Source organism: Corvus kubaryi, unplaced genomic scaffold (assembly GCF_017639235.1).
Source record: "Corvus kubaryi isolate FWS band 111438036 unplaced genomic scaffold, C.kubaryi_AGA036_p1.0 37396, whole genome shotgun sequence".
Taxonomy (NCBI): domain Eukaryota; kingdom Metazoa; phylum Chordata; class Aves; order Passeriformes; family Corvidae; genus Corvus; species Corvus kubaryi.
Genome location: NW_024581135.1, coordinates 19,334,570 through 19,355,751, shown reverse-complemented (window position 1 = coordinate 19,355,751; position 21,182 = coordinate 19,334,570). Strand labels below are relative to the sequence as shown.

Sequence of the window (21,182 nt, the reverse complement as noted above, 5' to 3'; positions counted from 1 at the left end):
TTAATTTGAGCACTTTTTGGAGTCTAAGTAAGCTTTTGGCATCCAGTGTGTGCTCTGGGCTGCTGTGTAAGGACCTGTTTGCTATCAGCCCAAAGCACAATGGTGGGCAACATCTGTTTTTATCCTCCCCCACCACTACAGTTACCTCTTCTTCCTGACATTGGGGTCTGCCACAGTAGCTAAAGGTCTGCTCTTGGCACTTAAAGATCCCCCTTGCTCCCACTGTGCACAAACCCTCAGTCTGCAATCTGCTTCAGCCCAGTCAGAGCAGATAGAGGGAGGGTGGGAGGCAGGGAAAGCAGGAGTTGTCAGCTGCTCTTTCTAGCTACTTGGAGCAGAGAGCTGTTGCAAAACATATGTTACAAAGGTATGCCCTGGCACTAGAAGACCTAAGTGTTCGAATGTGCAGCATGCCTAATAAAAGCCTGCTTGGAGTGCAGGAGGTGACCCAGTGCAGAGCAGCCAGCACAGAGTGACAGCCAACATTGCTTATCACTGTCCTTTTCTGCACCTGCAGTTCAGGTGTAACCAGCACTGCTTGTGCTTTTGTAGGCTGTGGCAAAACTAACAGGCCGAGAATTAAAGGCTTATGCAAAAGCTGGAGCTGTGGCTGATGAAGTGCTCTCATCCATCAGAACAGTGGCTGCTTTTGGTGGGGAGAAGAAGGAAGTTGAAAGGTTTGTTTGAACAAACTGTAAGGTCTCTGATTTCTTTTTCCTGAAGCAATATAATGCTGTAATGCACATCAGATTCATGGCAATTAATCTCTATATTCTACAATTATGACTACCTATTAGCTTTGAGACTTTTATGCATGTATGTTTCAGAAATCTAGGTTTCAAGTAATGGATGCAAAACTAGTTTTATAATTTAGTCTATCAGCGAAATAAAGCATCAGCAATAGTATCTTCAATTCATGTTTACTTGTAGGAACATTCTGTCAAATTTTTCCCTAAACACTGTCTGATATATCACTTTTGCAGAAAACCTGAAAACTTTGAGTACTTTCAAGCTAAGTAGGAGAATTAGGTTTATCAAGACAGGGTTTGATGATGTTTCTGCAAATTTCTTTTAAATTCTATGAAAACATAACTTGGCTGTAGGATGTGCTCTGGAGTGTTGGGCAAATTCTCAAATCCTGTGTTACTCTGTTAAAACTCCAAGCCCCATGATGAGGTACCTGTGATGAGTGTGGCTTTTCTTGTGCTTATTACACTAGAACATACAAGAATTTCATGTTCTGGAAGCATTGCTGGTTTCAGCAGTGATCTCACTTCAGAGTGATTCTGTATTGACCCTTTGTACGGACATTCTGCCGAGTCATCAATGGTGCCTCATTTTGTTGGTCTTTTCTCATTTTGAAATTTATGTCAAATTGATTTGACTCCCTTTTATTTTTCTCTCTTTCTACAGATATGATAAGAACCTGGTGTTTGCTCAGCACTGGGGGATTCGAAAAGGAATAATAATGGGATTGTTCACTGGTTACATGTGGTTTATAATTTTTCTAAGTTATGCATTAGCCTTTTGGTATGGCTCTAAACTTGTCCTTGAAGAAGAAGAGTATTCACCTGGCACTCTTCTGCAGGTACTCATTTTAGCTTGATGCAACTTTTTCAGACTGTTCTTTGAAATAATAATTCTGGAACACATATCTGTTCTGGTATCTGGTGGCTCACTGGTTACAAATACTATGTATGTCTTTTAAAGATCATTACTCAGTATATGTATGAGACAACTGGATAAGATTGAAAAAAAATCCATGTTTATTTTAAAGATTTTGAATATTACCTACTGTGATCAGAATAATGCTTTCATTTGACAGCCCACTACACAATTATCAGAGGCCTGGAACTAGCTTTCCCGTTTTGTGGGTCAGCATGGTGCTTCTGGGATGTTGGCTTCTCTGAAGAACTTTATGATGAAAAACATTGTGGTAAAGAGACACCTAACCAAAGAAAGTGTTGTCATATCTAATCGCTCATGAACACTTTCTGTTCCTTTGAGAAACTATTTCTGGTTGTTTTGTTTTTACAAAGCCCATGTAAACATGTATGCAGGTAAAAACACACCTGGCTGTGGCTCCTGCAGTGTGTACAAAAACTATGCTCACCTGCATGGCACTCGTGCATCCACTTCTGCACAGTAGGTGCTTTAGCCACTGATGGCCTCAGTGCTACAAAGCCGACATCTACAGATATTTTGGTTAGTTACTTGAGCGAGGACTGCCCAAATGGCAGACTCCAGTTCAAACCCAGAACAACTTTTCCTGAACCTTAGTAAGTTCTGGGTATTCTCATGAGACATCTAGTTTTGCTCCTTCTCTGCCTGTTGCACACCATGAGAGTTCCCAGCCACCTGTGGCATGCAGTGCAAAGCTTCCTGCTAAATGGAACTTGGCAAATTACCCTGAGAACATTGTAAACCTGAGTCATTCTGTTCAAGGAGGAAATAATTTGTACCTGCTCTCAACACCAGTATGAGAGGTGCTGTGAGGTATATGATGTAGTGCTGTGAAAAACAAAGTGAGCAATTTCCTTGCCTTGCACATGGTAAGTATAGTCCAGTGGTTCCAAATGACAAATGGCAAACAGTGGGGAGCTACCCTGTAGCTGAAAAACTGTACCTGTCAATGGAGATACTCTCCCTCATGCTTCCCTTACTCACAGTTTCCAGTCATCTTTCTTCTACTTTCTATTTTCTACCATACACTCCTAGTTTGGCAGGGGGCAGGAAGGGGGATTTGTAGATACAAAACATTGAAATATGCTTTTCCTGCTCTCTCAAAAAGTCATGCACCAGCCATACTGCATTGATATATACTAAGTATTGCGTTCCCTTCCTCTTCTGCCAGGTGTACAGAACATGCTCCTCCTTCATGTTCATGATGGATTCTGACAGGCATAGAACCTCCTTGCTTTGAGACTCACTCACGTGAGAAAATTAGTTAGTAGTAAAGCTGAGTATAAATGTATGCCATGATCTCTACATTCCAGTGTAGACATTTGCAGTGCACAGTATGTGTTCAGTAGATTCCTCCACTTTAACTATAGAGATAGTCCCAGGAAACATCACTCTGGTGCAAAGGAGAACTAAGTCCTGTGTAACTTGATTGCTTCTTAGCAGAATTTTCAGGCCAAAATAGAGCAAAGGGTTACATACCAGACATAACATTCCATGTCTCCTCATGTGAATGTCCAAACTATCACCCACAACAAAGCAGCAAAATGGACCAAAAGCCTACACCAAAGACATTATCCAACCCTTATAACCTGTTCTGCCAAAATACCTCTGTAACTGAAACTAAGGAGAAGTAAAACAGAGTAAATTCTAGGAAAAAAACTGTCAAAAAGTGTTCAAAAGCACACCCCAGTACAGTAGCACTGAGAAGTATAAGCTATACTTACAATACAATGCAGCTTGCTCCTTGTTGTAGAAACAGACAATGAAATAATTTGCATCTGTGTGGTATGTAAATGCTAAATAAGCCTCTACTTTCTTTATATTCACCACCTTCTAGTGTCCTGTTCTTTGAAGCCCCTGCCAGCATTTTCAGTCTTAGAAGGTATATTTAAGAGCCTTCATAAAAACTTTTCATAAAAATGAAGCATTGGCAGCTCTTAAGAAATTTTGAGCAAACACTTTTGGTATTTTAGTTGATATGCTACAGCTTCACTTGCTTCTGATCCACAAGGCCACACACCAAGGCTGAATTCCTGGGCTCAAGCATCCTCTGATATTCAGTACTGTATCCAGCTGCCTTTATTGTCTGTCAGTCTTCCCAGGAAGAGCAGATGCTGTGGTGCATTTTCTCTCATGTTGTCCTAGGCTTAGGGAAAAAGGGCATCCTCGGACTTTCAGAAGAGGGTCATTAGTGAGCAACTATTCATTTTGGTTCTTAGAAAAGAACTTGAAACAGTGAGCACATTGGGTATTTGCTACCTGTAGAATCTGTCCATCCACATGATGGACACCTCAAAAAGTGCCTTATCCAGTGTTGGTAGCAACCCTTACAGTTCATTTCTCTGGGAGACAGAGAAAAAATATTCTCTATAGCTGGTACCTCCCCAAAATTAAGTTTTGTGAGTATTGGATGAGACAGGAACTGCAATAGACAAAGGTTGTAATACAGGGTTTTAAGCTTCTTTCTATTTTTGCTTACTGGTAAAAAGCATCCTCAAAATAATCTACTTCCCACCAATGTTCTGTTCCAGACCTTGTTTCAAGGAAGAGGTACCCAGTCAAACTGAGATAGCTTAAAAATACATTAGTGGTATCTCAGTAAATACCTAGATGCTTACTTTTTTAGGCCAAGGCAAATACAAGTTGATTTACTTCAGCCTCAAGGAGAGCTGTGAAAGACAGTGAAAGTATCTTCTAAAATGCATTTGTTTGCTTTCTTGTTGGCTAATAATGCTCATATAGTGAACCACTGCAGTTCAGCGGATGCATGAGAAGTCATTATGATGCTGTAGTTTGGCTTGCCTGTCTAAGCTGTAAACTGTAATAAAAAAGTGATGTCATATTTTGTTAACTTCTTTTTCCACTTCTTCAGGTTTTTTTTGGTGTTTTAATAGGAGCATTAAATCTTGGCCAGGCATCTCCCTGTCTGGAAGCCTTTGCTACTGGTCGTGGAGCTGCAACAAACATTTTTGAGACAATAGATAAAGTAAGTAATGCATTTCTAAGCCATGTTACTTTGTAGTGTAAAAATAATTAAATAAGCCCCAAGTGGTACTGGTTTTATCTACCTTGTAAATAAGGAAAAATGAGTCTAATTAAAGAAAAATTGACTATGCAATAGAGAAGTCTATTGCATAGACTCAAAGACTCAAAGTCTATTGCAACGCTCAAACAACATGTTGAACAGATTTCTTAAGTGGCCTGGTTCTGAGCTATGAAGCTTTACCTCAGCTACTGCTGTTCCTTGTTCCCACTTCTCCTTACATGCAATTACTTATCAGTGATGGCCCATGGAAGGTGTACTGGCACGCAGTAATAGCCACCCTGCAACCAAGCTTGCAGCCGCCATCCCATAGCTCCCAGCCTCCAGATGGCATCAAAAGGTGTGGCTCCATTGGCATTACTGGTGAAGGTGGCCTCTGTCACCCAGAGCTACCCTGAGATAAAATGGGACCAAATGAGCGCAGGCACTGGTCATATAGCAGTCATAAATGTTAATCACAATATTATCTAGACAGATAGATACTTGAAATAAGGTTGTATGAGAGACCCTGAGATGCCACTGGCATTTATTGATGAGGTTTCCTTTCTATAGTTTTATAAATTTAGTGGTTGGAAAAGTACTGTTGATTTCTTAAAGTATGTGTTATCTCTGTTCGTTGACAAGCTTTACTGTGCTAAAAGCTGTGTAAACACATTAAAATGCTGCTTGTCCTCTACAGAGCACATAAGGCTGTGGTAATGCTAGCAGAGTTTTTAGTAACCCTTCAAACTTCTGTAATAACGATAAAACATATACACTTCATAAGCTAAAGCTCTAAAATAAACTGAAAATAGAGATGAATTAGGGACCTGTTTTTCTGAGAAAAAATTTTAAATCATAAAGAGTTGCAACAGAATCACAAAATTCAAGATAAGGCTGAGTCACATAACCTTAGGGTAGAAAAAGCAAACCAACGTCCAATTTCATCTGTCTAGAGAAAGAGTGACAAAATTAGATCCCTCTGCTTGCCACATTTGTAGATTTGTGATTAGACAGTACAAGGACAGCTCTGCCCTGGCACTAAATGCAGTCATGTTGAGGTTCCCATTTGCAGGATCAGTGAAACTTCTTCACGGATCATAGTATCTGAATTTAAGTAAGTCATATTCCTAAAGAGGAACCAATCTTGCAGCTGTTCTTAACATCTTAGAACATACTCATTTCTCACTTTACCTTTCCTTTCAATCTGTTAGGCTATATAAAGAAATCATGCACGTTTCAATTATCAAATATATTGGTTGCAATTGTTTTAATTTATTGTCTGTATTCCATGCTTCAGAAATCTGTCCTTAAAAATTTTTATTTCCTTGTCATTCCTCAAATTTCTCTTAGTTTTCTGCTTATGTCTAGCATAATACCCTCAATACCCAACACCTGTCCAAAAGTATGCAAGACCCAAAGCTCTTCATAGGAAAACTTCAGTATTTCAGCTCTGAGGACTGGGTGTGCAAGGAGGGATGTTTTAATTGCCAAGTGGCAAGGCCTGCAGATTTTCAGCAATGAATTCGTTGTTCAGTGCTGTGAGAGAATGTTTATGAGTGAGATTTTATCTCTGAGGAGCTGGCTAAATTAGCTTAGTCAAAATGCCTCAGTCAGTCAGCTACTCAGTTCCAGCAAAAACTACCTGACTGGTTGGCTGTGGTATTTGCAGTAAGCCTACTATGAGAAGAGGGTGCGTCCTTTTTGTCTGTGCTACCCACCAGGGACAGCTTCCCCATCGCTGTGGCCCTCAATTCCATGTCCCTTGCCTGCTATCCCTGGGGCAGAGCCTGCAGCTGGCTCCATGTAGCCAAGTGCTGTTCAAACAGAAGTGCCATGGCTTTGTATGGTGTTGGGAATATTTATCTACTGCAGGACTGTTGACTGTTTAACAGCAAATAAATAACCCAATAAATTTCATCCTAGAAACCCACCATTGACTGCATGTCAGAAGATGGCTACAAGCTGGATAAAGTACGAGGTGAAATTGAATTTCATAATGTAACATTCAATTATCCATCCAGACCAGATGTAAAGGTAATAATTCATCACCCATCCTGTGAACACAGTTATTGTAAATAAGCAAAATATCCTGGTTCTGCCAGCAATTTCTAGATTTTCAGTAGAGGTTGTTTTCCAGAAGCCCAGACCCTTTGTTTAAAAGTAGACTCAATAATTCTTCTATTAAAGGGTTCTTCTGCTTACCATTCTGCTTATTTTACCATTCTGACATATCCATTGCCACATCAGCATATTCCTTGCTGATGAACATAAACTCCCAGTAATTTCAGGCAAATTCATCTGCATATAGCTTCTCTTACAATCAATGATGTCCTTGTATCAATGTGTACAAGATAGAACACAAAGTAATAAACTGAATGGTGCAAGGAGATTTTGTAAAACTCTTCCATTACCTTGGGGATGCACCATGTGACCCATTAAAATGCTAGGAAAGAGACAGGAGTGTAGGCTGTATATCCCACTATTTCTCTACTTGTGTGTTTGAATTGACAAATTCTCCTTGGAAAAGCGTATTATTGGACAAACAAATTAGTTCTATTACTTGTAAAGATGGAAACACGTTGTATCAGATTTTTCTACAGAATTTCACTGTTACATTCTTAATATTTATGCTTTAACATACATTTACAATACATGCAGAGTGTTCTTTAAAGCGAATATGATTTAATAAGTTCTCTAGTGTTATTAACTTGACTAATTCTTAATGATGAACAACAGGAACAATGAAAGGTCAGTATCTGCCTGCCTGTTGTGGAAATGAGTGCTCTGCATCTACAAAGTCTTCAAACAGTGTAAAAATATGTGGCTTGCTTTATCTTCTTTCTTCATAATACTTTTCCGAATTTTGTAGAATTGCTTTGAATCTTTAAGATACAGAATATACTCACTTGGTTGTATGACTGTGGGGGAATTAAAATAGATAGATTCTGTTTCTTTTTTTTCCCTATCCAGATCTTGGATAACCTTAATGTGGTGATTAAAGCAGGAGAGACAACAGCTTTTGTTGGAGCTAGTGGAGCTGGAAAAAGTACAACCATACAGCTCATCCAGCGTTTCTATGACCCCACTGATGGCATGGTGAGTGTCCCAGCCTAGAATGTGTTTCTCTGGCCCCAGAAACTTGAAAAAATGGCATGGTTTCTTCTCCAACGTAGGAAGGAAGACTACTAACTCCCTTTCCGGTTCTTTCTTCTTTTTTTTTTCCCCAATTATTTTTTAAATGAGCGAAATATCTTCCTGCACATTTCTTTTATAAGACTGTGCTTAATAGTATTAAAAAACAATTGTGTGAAAGAACAAAACAATTGTGTGAAAGAACAAACTGTTAGGAAAAAATAAAAATTCAGTGCTAAATCTGTGTAAAAACAATCCCTATAGAAATGATAATTCAAGAGTGACAAATGTTTTCTGGAAAACCCAGTATTGAACCCATAATATCACTTAGGTATATGCAATTACCATTTAGTAATGGCTTGGCTAAGAATATGAATTACATCTATTCAAAATCTCATTCCATAGGAGACATCTATTCAAAATCTCATTCCATAGGAACACATAATCACATACATGTTGACCTGTATTTGAATATATAAAATACAAAGAAACAAATTACTGTGAACATACAAGAATCACTTTCATGATTACTTTTCACCTGGTTTTATTTCTGATGCCAAGCAGAAATGGGAAGTGAAATCAAAGAGCACAACTCCAAGAACCAATACTACTGCCATTGCTTTGCCACCTTCTATGTCTGAAAGCTGATTTTTATGCTGGCCATGGGCACACAGCATCACAGGCCCTTCACTTCCATTGTGTCTTTCTTTGTCTCTGAACTGGAGGGAATAATGTCCCTGACTTTTTTCCTGATTTTGTGTCCATGTTCTAATTGTAGATTACCCTGGATGGCCATGACATTCGTTCCCTGAATATCCAGTGGCTGCGCTCACAGATTGGCATTGTTGAACAAGAGCCAGTGCTCTTTGCCACCACGATTGCAGAGAACATTCGCTACGGGCGGGATGAGGCTACCATGGAAGACATAATCAAAGCAGCCAAACAGGCCAATGCTTACAATTTCATCATGGACTTACCACAGGTATGCTCTGCCTTGGAAAGTGTTTGGAAGAATTTGATAAGAAAAAAGATAATCCTTTTGTCCTTTTGTCCCTCCTAGCCTGCAGCAATTTGTGCTCAAGTGGAAGGGCAGAAGATTAATTCAGATAGGAAGCAACAACCTTTCCTTTGACTACAGTTATTTAGGTCTTACTACACGTATGCCACCAAGTTACAAAAACAAACAAAAAACCCCCAAAATACAACCTCAAGAAGAATTAGTTCCTCAGGAATCATTTACACAACATTCAATGTCATGGTAATAATCATAGCATGATTTAAAAATTTGTATTTTTCATGCTATGAAGATCTGTTTCTGCTCAGGCCAAAAGTAATGTAGATCTCAGCCTCTCACTAGCCAGCATATGTTACTTGAGCTGTCTGTACTAATGCACACAAGCTCACCTTCTTGTACAAGCTCTGTAAGCCAGCTGGGGGTTCCTTCTTCTCCAGTTTCTTCCCGAATGATGACAGGGCTTCAGTCATTCCTCCTTACAAAGCCCAAATTGGATACTAGCAAGCTATCTACTTTTCTAGAATGTTATTTTGCCAAGTAGCTTCTGAAAATGACAGGTTACAACAGTGAATGTTATTGACAGGATTCAAGTACCATTAACTAATGTTAGTATATTGTCTTTATCCTCCATCTATGCATTTCCAGGCTTCCAGGAAACTATTCACTGAAAGGCTGTTTAAAGGCCCCTATTTATTTCATGGAAATGGAGGAATAAAAAAGATTTAGCTCTAAGTGAATATAATTATCTTGTCTCTCAATATGCCAGGCTTTATGTGTTTATTTAATTCTCTACCTTAACCCGATGCCACCAGGGTATGGTATCCATGAATCACAGACACAGTGTTCATGAGTCACAGGTCATCAGCAGACAAGTCCAGCTCTGTGAAAAGTTTGCTTGTGAGTCATCTGATGGAGAGTGGGTGGGTGATTCCTCTGCATTTCAGCTTTTGCTGATATAGTTGTTTTGAGCTGAACCAGAACATCTCACCTTTTTAACCAGAGAGTACTTTTTGGTGTGGGGAAAAATGATCATGTACATTATGAAGAAAGTTATTTCACCTGTGGCTCTTTGAATCTGCTGCACTAACAATGTTTTTCCTTAAAGTCTACTCCAAGGACAAATCTGAAAGACACTTTACCAATACCTTCACCAGAAGCTTAACAGGCTTCTTTCTTATCTGTTTAATTTTCACTTTTTTTTCCTTTGCACAGCAATTTGACACTCATGTTGGAGAGGGTGGAAGCCAGATGAGTGGAGGTCAAAAACAGAGGATAGCCATTGCTCGAGCTTTGGTGCGAAACCCCAAAATCCTGCTCCTGGATATGGCCACATCAGCACTGGATAATGAAAGTGAAGCGATTGTCCAAGAAGCACTTCATAAGGTTTGCTATAGTATAGCAAAAATCAGACTTGAAAGGGCAGAAATTATTTGTAATGCAGTCTGCAGAGGGTGCTACTGAATTGCAACAAATCTGTGAGAAGCATTTCTTAATAACTGTTTCACATGTACCAGTAGAACCTTAGTATTATGGACTGAGAATAATTTTTTCTTATGTTTGGACATCAACAGAAATCTATCACTCCCTTTGCCCAGAAACACATGCTCCTCTGTGGGTTGTGGATGGAGCTAAAGTCAGTCAGCTGAACCCATTAGAAAAACTCCTGTTAATTTGAGGAGCCTTTAGGTTGCACGGCTGGTTCCCAGCATTTCAGTGCGCTGTGCTGGGAGTGGGGCTGTTGTTGTCTCCTTCAGGCTCGCCTCGGCCGCACCGCGATCTCCATCGCTCACCGCCTGTCAGCCGTCAAAGCCGCCGACGTCATTGTCGGGTTTGAGCACGGCAGGGCTGTCGAGAGAGGAACTCACGAGGAGCTCTTGAAGAGGAAAGGGGTTTATTTCATGTTGGTGACCTTGCAAAGCAAAGGAGACACAACACCTAACAGAGAAGAAACAGAAAGTAAGCATTTTGTTTTCTTTTATAAAATCATGTAAAATCCCACAGAATGCAGATTTTTTTTTTTTTTTTCTTTTAATAAGGGCTATTAGCTTCTTTTTCTCTTCTGCTTTTATGGCTGAATTTTATCATTCATAGAAATAGTACATTGGTAGCCAAAGTGGTTTTGCTGCATATGCACTGAAAGACCTTCCTAATGTGTCTGCCCTGAAATATTAGTTCTGACCTGCAATATCCATCATTTTATAGCTCCACTGAGTGCCAAAAGTCCAGCTCTGCTGCATTTGGAATTCAGGCACATTACAGAGTATGCTGAAACCACCCTATTTATTTTTCTAGAGGCAGATTTGAATCAAAGCTTCTGGAAATTAAGGTCTAATAGAATGATCTGTTGTATTTTTGTGCGGCATACATTGGATATGATTATCTTGAAATAAGAGAGCAATTGCAGAGCTAAAATAGGTAAAAAGTCTTTAGCAGTCACATCTGAGGTGAGATTGTCCTTGGGCTAATATTCAGTTAACTTCATCATGTCAAATACAAATATAAAACTTGTGAAACATGTAGGTTGAATAGCAAGGTTGTATTACACCCCTTGCCTTCTACAAAGTATTCCATTTATGACTTGGAGACTATGCACTTTTTTGCAGAGCCACAGTGTACTTAGGTTGTATTCAATTTTAGCACTAACTGAAGAGCTCTATATACTGTATTTTGCATCAGCAGAGAATAATGTGGTTGAGCCAAATCTCGAGAATGTCCAGTCATTCAGAAGGGGAAGCTATCAGGCCAGTTTGCGGTGAGTCTTAAAAATGGTTGTAAATCTCAATGTTTTCAGACTACTCTCAATGTTTCTACTTCATCTCCCAATTCCAAAATCCCAATAGTGCTAATAAATCATTTTTCTGTGTGCTGTGTAAAAGAGGGTTGAAGGGCTGCAAGCATTTTACTGAGATAGAGTTCACTTGGAAAGAAATAGCTTAAGTAATAATGTTACTGATTGAAGTCCATGGATAAATAGCAAGGCTCTTAATTTTGCTCCTTTCTATCCATAGTACCTTTTCTCCAATTTTGATCTCCTCTGGTAATCTTCTGGTTTTGATATTACTAACATATAGCCATATTTGTAATATCTAATGCACTTTCAGTCCAGTCATTTGAAAAATTACTTGCTGTGCAATTACTTGAGAAATCAATGCAATCTACAATGACATTTTTATTATGTCTTCTACTTGATGAAATTGAAAGCATTTTATAGCCAGACTGTCTTGTAGCTAGACACTTACGATTTCTTTCAGGCAAGCCCATGTCAGTCATGTGCAAATGAATACATCTCCTACATCACAGAGTTATGTTTTGCCAGAGAGAGAGATGGTTTGTTTCAGCATCCTGTTTTGCTGGACTGGATTACTGGTAGTGGTAACAGTGATTTGACTTGATGTCTTAATAACTTCTGCAAATGTAGTAGGACACACCACAGTTTTACTTAACAAATACACAGTACATGGTACATCTAAGACAATGTCTGAGTGGTGTGAGTGGAGTATGATTTTGAAAATTATTTGTCCCTGTTAGTGAGATATTTTCTTCCCAAGAAGTTGCGAGAACATATTAAAGAAAGAAAAAGTCTGTGGGATTCCTATGAATTGCTTCAGTGGATTTAAACTGATATGAAAACTGTACTCGCTTTGCAAGCAATTCTTGTTTTTACTAAGCTGTGAAGAACAGGCCCTTTCTGTCCTCTGTGCAGAGCTTCACTTCGGCAGCGCTCAAGATCCCAGCTCTCTAATGTGGTCCCTGACCCTCCATTGTCTATTGGAGGAGATCCTGCAGAGTCTACCTATCTTATGCCTTCCTATGGAGAAGATGATGGAAAAGCAAAAAAGGTCAGGTCCAAGAGTTTGTTATGAAATTTTCAACTGAAGAGGTTATATTATTTGTTAATGGTCACCTGCAGCTATGTGCTTGTATCTTAGGAGTTCTTGGCAGGTACATCTTCTTGGCTTGATCCTTTTCTCTACTTAAACAAAACCACAGCTTCAGTTCTTATCTCTGTGTAAATCCTAGGCTGGATTTTGATGGCTGTTATGATTATTGGTCCATATAAAATTTCTAGCACAGAAATTTTGCTATTTGCTATCTACCTGTTGGTAAATTGATATATGTTGTAGATTTAGTTGAAAAACATATTCATAAAAGCTGAATTAAGTGACAAAAGGCAAACTGCTCAGCCTGTGAAATGTAATTAATCAGTGATACAAATGGCACTGCTTCTTGTTCAGTAAAGGATAAATTCACTTTCATCTAAAAATCATCTGGAGACTTGAGCAGAAAGACACCCTCACTGCAACCTAGCCCAGAATCCTTTCACTGTCAGTGTCCTCATGCCATCAACTGGCATAGAAAATAAAGGCCAACATGCCTTAAAGTTACAGAGAATACATAGGAATATGCACGGTGGGTTTCCAAAGTGCTGCACCAGTTTGCATGGCTGCAGTTGTTCAGTGCAGAGAGCAGCAGTTAGAAGTTACTCCTCATGCTATTGCTAAACCTATTCTGTGGATAAATAGAGGGCTTGAGTGCTGTCACTCTGGCACCAGCTCAGGGGAAAGAGAAAATACAAGATGTTTCCACCCACTCCTCCCTGCATATTTCCAAAAGATAGGTCTTCACAGTGTCTTTTCTGTCTGGGCATTTCTAGTCATACTGATTGAGGGAAATAAGCAGGGCTGAGCATGCTGTTACAAAAATTCTGCACAAATCAAACTGCAGGATAAGTTATCATTTGATGATGAATATTCTGCCCTTACTGGGCATATAGTCTGAGGATATTTCAGAGAAGGGAGGCATAATTACTATGTAGAAAGCCTGGATCCAACTATCACTCTGAGATCTCTCTTGTTTTAATTATATCACATACCTGTTAATTTGATGCAGTCTGATCAGTGTGGTCACTCACAATACTTAAAAATAATATTTAAAATATTGAGTGAGTGACACAAAAAGCTGCTTGTGAGGAGGGAGTTTAAGTTTTGGCACTGGGTATTGCATCACATCTTGTCTGGAGACAGCTGAAAGGGAATAGGCTGAGTTTCAGTGGCAGAAAAACTGGTTGTAAATAACCTCTGCAGCTGGAATAATGAGAGCTGCAAAAGGTATGAATCTCTCCCTTTTTCCCCAGGGATGGTAAAAGTTGTTTATTTAACCCTCTTGTTAAATAAACTTTTCTCATTAGGGCCACAAAAGAGCTCCAGACAGAAGCCATCTCTGCCCCTCCTGTCCAAAGCTAGAGCAACTGTTTGGGCACAAAATTTTAACCACTATTTTATCTCGCTGTCAAAGGGAGAGCATCACTGGGGGAATGCATTCCCTTCATAAATCTAACCATTTTTTTAGGAATCTTTTGTGGAGGAAGATGCCAAGCCCGTCTCATTTACCAGAATTTTGAAATACAATGCTTCTGAATGGCCATACCTGGTGCTTGGATCTCTGGCAGCAGCTGTGAATGGAGCCGTCAATCCACTCTATGCTTTGCTATTCAGTCAGATTCTTGGGGTATGTTATGATAACATTTTAAAGTGTATTAGCTCTGTTTTAGCTCTGAAACAGAGGAGACTGAATGTATGATGCACAGCTTGACATGTTTTGGCAAATCTTTAGATCTCATCAAGTAAATGGGGTTAACCTTCTTGCCTATAAACAATTATTCAGTAGAGATATTTATATCACTGTCATCACACTTATCATTAGAGCTCTTTGAAGGGGTAGGCTTATCAGCATTTGTCATGTGTTCTTCATTATCTCTTTTGTTCATTTTCCAGGAACTGTTGGGAATTGGTTTCTGTACTTGCATACAGTTTATTTTAGACGAGACAAAATGTACCTTACATGCAGATACAGTGGAGAGAGACACATGCAAAGTCCTTCTCTGCAAAATTTTATTGTACAGACTTGGGCAAGCCTTTGAGAAAGCTTTGGATCAAATCTAAAAATTACTTCACTTTTTTGTTTATGTATTTCCGGCACCTCTTTGCTGCCTGCTCCCTGCGGAATGCCCAGGGAGAGAGAGAGAATTGTAACTGGGTTCACAGCCACCAGCAAAGAGTAGGCTTGCATCAACAGATTTGGAAGCAGGATGTAGAGATATGCTTTAAACCTTAACATTCACTAAAGGATGCAGTATTATCAAAATCCACAGCCTCTCTTGAAACTTGTTGAGTTCAGCCATGAGTGTTTATTTCTTCAAAAACTTGCTGTGATAGAAAGAGGATGCTTCCCCTTTTGTATAAAAGCTTTCTGGGGAAATAATTGCCAAGTTGGTGGGAAACTGGAGGGCTGCCTGAAGATACTCAGTGCTGCTCTAACTAGTGCCTAGGAAAGTGTCCTAAATTTTCAAGAATTAGGCTAGAGAAAACCCATCTGTTCATGCTGTATCTCATTAAGTAAAGTAATGACACATTCATTGGAAATAAAATGGGAAGGCCACTGGTTTTTTGTGGTTTTGGTACCCATCTGAGGTAGGATAAAACTTGTGCTTTGCACTCACTTGCTTAGGTCAGGGTAGGTACACGTGTGCCAAAATATATGTCCTAAAGAGTAGACAGATATTGGAGGTTGAAAACCTTACAGGCAGGAAAAAGTGAATGAATGAATGAATGAATGAATGAATGCCCCAGCATTTGAGCTACTGGTAGAAAAGGATTCTAAGAGCAGCGCCAGCAATCTAACAAAAGAAAGGTTGACCTTTTGCTGTTTGTTTTTTTGGGGGAACTGCTTTGGCTTAGACATTTCTCTCAGGAAAGCTGCTCAGGTCTTTGAATCACATTTACTTGCAGTTTGACATTTGCTAAGTAAGATCCTGCAAGCAGAAGAATAAAGGATGTTCCAGGCCCTGTTGATGCACTTAGCACTTCTGCCCAATGTGCTTGGCCTTTAGGCATAGGTTTGCCACCTCCAAACAATTCTTGAGTGTCTAGGCTCATATTAAGGACTGTGGCTTTCACTAGACAGCAGGTGAGACACTGCTATACACACTCCACAGTGAATCTAACGTTTGATTCCTTTAGAGAAGGGTCTTCTAGACCCTGGGAGTCTGGGGCTGATGTCATCCTGCAAGATGCTAAATACCTTCATCAACAAGGATGGATTCCTACCCTTGAAGGCCTCAGTCTATCAAAGGAAAGAGGCTGCAAGGAAAAGCAAGCCATAATGAACATGAGGAAAGTCCAATATGCGTTTTTCATTAATTTAAAATATTTCTACCTGGTGCCAAGGCAGTCAGGCAGATGGAACATACATCTGCTTTCAGATCTGTCCAAATATCTGCAGTGTTGTTGTGTCAGACATGTGGGCTTGTACTCTGGGACAAATATGCTGGGGAGTGAGGGAAAAATCCCCACACCTATGAGGGGAAAGGATAAATTTAGCTAAGTCTGCCCTGAAGGTTTTCAGAAATCAGTCCCAAAAAGTCAGTGAAGAACTGGATAATACTGTGTATATACACCTTTTGAACAAAGTTTTCAGTAGTTTCTTTTACTTATGCTTTGGTTCTCCCTGTGGAATTGTCTCAGAGTATGGATCCTTTCCAGTGAAACTCAACTGAAAGATGTGCTCTTACTGCTATTGGGCATGGAGTCCTCGGCTCCAGATAAATTATAGTCCACACTAAAACTGCTGAGACTTATATGATCTAAACATGGACATCTCAGCAATAAATCTTTCTGTTTATAAACCTGATACTATTGTCCATGCTGCATGTTGACATGATTGGTGTTATTTTTTTAATAAAGATCACAGATTAAAAACATAACTGAGCATGTTAGGATGGTTGCAGAATGGGGTAGTTCAATTTTACAGGACAGACTTATAAGGGGGGGAAAAATCCTCTGTTTGCAATACCAAGATCTCCTCCTGATGATTGTTATCCAAATTTCCTTCTGCAGGACTATAAATTGGTTTTGCTCTCAGTTTAGGGAGAGTGTAAGAACGTACTTCCTCCCATCCTTTTCTTAAGCACATTCTTCCTTGAATTTAAAGCTTGCAAGGGGACTCCCATGCTGACCAATAACTGTCTTCATCAGAAATGCTCAAGGTGTGTTGCAGACATTGTAGTTCTGTCAGCCTTTATCTAGGTGCAATGGAGAGCCGGGGTACAGGAACTGGGAAGGCCTTTCATAACATATTTCTTGCATAGGAAAAAGCAGGGGAACCACTTTGAATGTGGGTGACGTGGATAGAATATTAACACAAAGGCTCTCAGCATTCTCCCTTTTCATGAACACCTTTCATGGTGCGTGGATATGAATCCAGCCTCTTGAAATCAGAAACTGTGTTGCCTTCGACTTTCTTGAAATGAGGAATCCTACTTAATCTTGCCGACCATCCAGCCATAAAGAAGCAGTGGACAAAATTTTCTTCATAACAAGCATAAATACTTACTGGAACTCACTGTAGGGTCCTAGGGAAAGCATTTATATCTGTTTGCAATGCTCGGTCTTGTGTTTGACATTTATTTGTTTGACTAGATAGAAAAATTTCAAAGTGTGAAAAGAAGAAATATTAAGTTTGACCAGTGTATGTATGGGGCCATCCCAGTGTTTCTGGATGACTGTGCAGACACAACACTCAGGACACTTGTGAAAAAGCCATCAGTATCTCTGGAGAGGAGTGTTTTTCATCCCAGTTCACAACTACATATTTACCATGATCCATCATATACTGTGTTTATCCTACTGTTTGCTAGTTGTATTCATTAGAACTCCAGTTAATTTCAACAGAGATCTTGTTGATATTTTTTCATACAAAGAAGTACCACAGCACTGCAATTGCATGACATCAACATGAACAAATACTCGCAATGAGGAGTTGTTAGTTATTCCCCTGATTATGTTTTAGGCCAGTTCTGCTTCTGGCATGTCCACTACTATGAACTGCACTTTCCCATTCATGTCTAGATATTGCACACCATGATGACACAGAAAATACCATCACAATACCACAGCAATTCTAAAATCTGGAATCCTCATAGGACACAGTTTATGAGTGCACCTTGTATCTCGTTCTGTCAAAGTATTTAAGTAGAATATTTCCCACAGAAAAAAACCCCAACAAATTCAAAACAATGCAAACAAAAACCCAACAAACAAAACTGAAACAGTGGTATCTCTCCTAGACACATAACTTACAAAGATAGATTAAATCTGCTCAACAGCCTGTTCAGTTTGCGATCAAACACGAGTTACTGAATGTACAGTGGATTTCATGAAGGGGATAGAGCAGCCACAGATCATTGTATATTTTGTTCTTACTATGACAGATTAAAACATACCTGGTGATTTTTTTTCTTTAAAACGAAGATTCATCTAAGACAGTAATATACTTGCTAAAGATAAGACAGCGTGGTGTTGGAACAGCTCTTAGCTTGAAACACTAAGGGCTGTTATGCTATTATCAGTTTGGAATCTGCAGGATTTATTTTGTTGCCAAGGCACTGGCGTACAAAGTTAAAATACTTGAAGTGAAATTCCCACTAGAGAACAGCTATTTCTTTTTCTCAGATTCATTCTCTAATTCCTCTCTGTTACTTTGAGGTATGGCTCATTTCAAACAAAAAATAGCATGGGTTGACCTTTTAAGACTAGTAATTAAGTTTATTTTCACGTAATTTTTATATTTTGTAGCTGTAATGAAAATTCCTTCTCTTTCTACTGTTAAATAGTCACCTAGAAGAATTTAGGCTGGTTTTGATAAAGGCAGACGTTGAATGCGTCAGTTATGTTTAATTACACCTTGCTGATAAGATCGAGAGATTGGACAATTTATAGTAATTTTACCTGTGAAATCCAGTGAGAATTAATTTAAGATTAGTGGAGAAGTACAAATGTGAGCTTTGACCTCTATCTGGAAGCAGCAGAAATAGTTCAGATAAAGAACTTCAGATAGGTAAACTCTGATTGAAAGGAATTGCTAAAGGACGAATTTGGACCATTTCTTCAGCAGCAGCCAGTAACATTGGCGAGTGTTGAAAAGACCAGATATTAAAAAATGAAAATGCCATGGTACTGAGTGGGGTGGAGGGGCTCCCCTTTAAGCACTAATGCTTTTTCTCAGGTGCCCAGCAGTAAGTTAATGGCTTGTATCCACACTCCTTCAGGAAAACAGTAGGTTCCTCTTGGAGCCTACCTATGGCAATCACAGCATCTCTAAGTGTTGTGCAGGGAGTCACACTGGGGTATAATTATTTAGAGACTTTATTTTGTACAGCCTAATAAAATTGCAATTGGCGCAGAGCAGAGAGGAGATAGGATGCTGCCGCATTGCTGCTTTGTTGCTATGCTGTTTATTACATTACTGTTCTCTGGTTATCATTGTTTACAGTGGGGGATGTGTGATTAATTATAACCAGGGATGGGCCACAAATAGGAGTAGTGTGTGCAGACACTGAGTATACTGAACTTTTTGTTTATAAGGAGTAAAACCCATTACATTTTAATCCAGGCTCACCTTAGGAAAAATAAGGAATCAGACCTTTGCAGGGGGTGAGAGTGGGAGAGCTCTGTGTTCTGGCTTTGGTTCTAGGGTGGGTTTCTGCACGTGGCAATTGGGAGTCAAGAAGAAACTTCACACACAGCAAAACTGACATTTCTATTTATTCCTTTTCAAAGACCTTCTCCATTCTTGAAGAAGAAAACCAAAAAAACCAGATCAATGGCGTCTGTGTGCTCTTTGTCTTAGTCGGAGTTCTTTCATTTTTCACACAGTTTCTACAGGTAATAGCAGTCCAATTTAGCAATATGTATTTTTGGTTTTGCATCCTTTCTTGGAGGGTATCTCTCTCTGTACAATCTTTATTTATTCTCATGCCCCCCAGGGATACACCTTTGCCAAGTCTGGTGAGCTGCTTACAAGGCGGTTAAGGAAAATTGGTTTCCAGGCTATGCTGGGGCAAGACATTGGTTGGTTTGATGACCGGAAGAACAGCCCCGGTGCTTTGACTACAAGACTTGCAACAGATGCCTCACAGGTCCAAGGGGTAAGACCTGGCACCTCATGAATCATTTTACTATAAGCACTGATTGAAGGTCTATTTTGGCATGTTGTAACAGAGATTAGCTACCGTGCAATCAGCTAGGTCAGTGTAGTTCTGTTCTTGGTAAGCCAATTAAGCTACTTCTATTCATCACAGACTGCTACCATGGAACAAATAATAGTATGTGGTATATCCTAAAAGTACAAATAGGGTCAAACAAAACACAATAATCAATAAAATACCAACCAACAATGGAATGGGAAGGAACACCCAGTGCAGAAGTTTGATCTTTTTTTCTGGAGATGAATAAGCTTATTTGCCACAATGCTTAAGTGTTTATTTCAAAAACATGTTTAAATAGTATGTTACTGACAGTCATTAATAACTATGTTTTCCAGTTTTCAGCATGGTATTGTGCATGTTGTGGCAATTTTGATCTAAACTGACAACCCACTTGAAAAACCAATCTGCATTACTGGCTGGTGCTCCAGCTGGGAATCCTGCAGCCAGTTTCAGTATCTGGGAAAGTGAGACACTAACTACATGTGTTGTGTTCCTTAGTGGCTGAGGGTTAAATCATGCTGAGCTATATCTGTTACCTATCTGAACTGATCCTTTGGTAGAAGTGAGTCAGATGCCATTTTGCTGGGCTCCAATGCAAGCAATTTTCTAGAAACTAGGAAGGAGATGTACAGATTTCTTTTGTTGCAAAATTTGTCATGTTTCAGCTTCACTGAAGATTGTAAGTTAGTTTAAAAAAACTATTGACAGGGATTTTAGGGAAGAGCTTTCCAAAACCCCTCTCAGCAGAAATTCTACAGAATCAGAGAAACCAGCTGCAAACCTCACAGGCACTTACAGAGCATCTTTTAATTGAAATACATAAACTTGTAAACCTCTGACTGAACCATTTAATAGCCTTCTAAGGGACACCTTTGTTCAAAGCACAGGCAGAGCAGTGGGGCACAGCCATCCAACCCACAGCTTGCAGAAGATGAGGGAGACCAGAGCTGCCTGAGCAGGCAGTGCTCTGCACCTTTCACTGCCTGACACAGACCTTGCTGCAGATCAGAGGAGGAGTAGATGATGAGCATTTTGTGCTGCCAAGTTCATACCCTGCAAATAAGTTTGACTAAAAATCATCAAGGATATCGAATGTACTATTTTATTCTAATACATAGCAATATAAGTCCTATTTAGGGTGCTGTTTACTGCTATGGAAGAAAATGACTTTTGAGTAAATAAGTCTATTAAAAAGCATTGTTGAAGTACCTAAGAAGCAGACAAATGCATTTAATACGGATGATGTCAAAGCTGTATTTAAGTTTTTTCCTTAATAAAGGGAT

At 39.4% G+C, this 21,182-nt stretch overlaps 1 protein-coding gene across 4 annotated transcripts in view; it reads left to right on the top strand.

The window, feature by feature from the left end:
- ABCB11 (ATP binding cassette subfamily B member 11) overlaps positions 1–21,182 on the top strand; it is a 45,779-nt gene that overhangs the window by 16,288 nt on the left and 8,309 nt on the right. For 3 of the 4 annotated variants that reach the window (XM_042041076.1, XM_042041074.1, XM_042041077.1), the window contains 13 exons: positions 553–677; positions 1,414–1,588; positions 4,556–4,669; positions 6,632–6,742; positions 7,679–7,804; positions 8,619–8,822; positions 10,068–10,238; positions 10,610–10,811; positions 11,532–11,607; positions 12,559–12,694; positions 14,205–14,363; positions 19,472–19,576; positions 19,678–19,839. In XM_042041076.1, coding sequence (XP_041897010.1) covers positions 553–677; positions 1,414–1,588; positions 4,556–4,669; positions 6,632–6,742; positions 7,679–7,804; positions 8,619–8,822; positions 10,068–10,238; positions 10,610–10,811; positions 11,532–11,607; positions 12,559–12,694; positions 14,205–14,363; positions 19,472–19,576; positions 19,678–19,839 — 1,866 coding nt within the window. The remainder of the gene's footprint in view (positions 1–552; positions 678–1,413; positions 1,589–4,555; positions 4,670–6,631; positions 6,743–7,678; positions 7,805–8,618; positions 8,823–10,067; positions 10,239–10,609; positions 10,812–11,531; positions 11,608–12,558; positions 12,695–14,204; positions 14,364–19,471; positions 19,577–19,677; positions 19,840–21,182) is intronic. The other variant, XM_042041075.1, reaches the window with a different exon arrangement.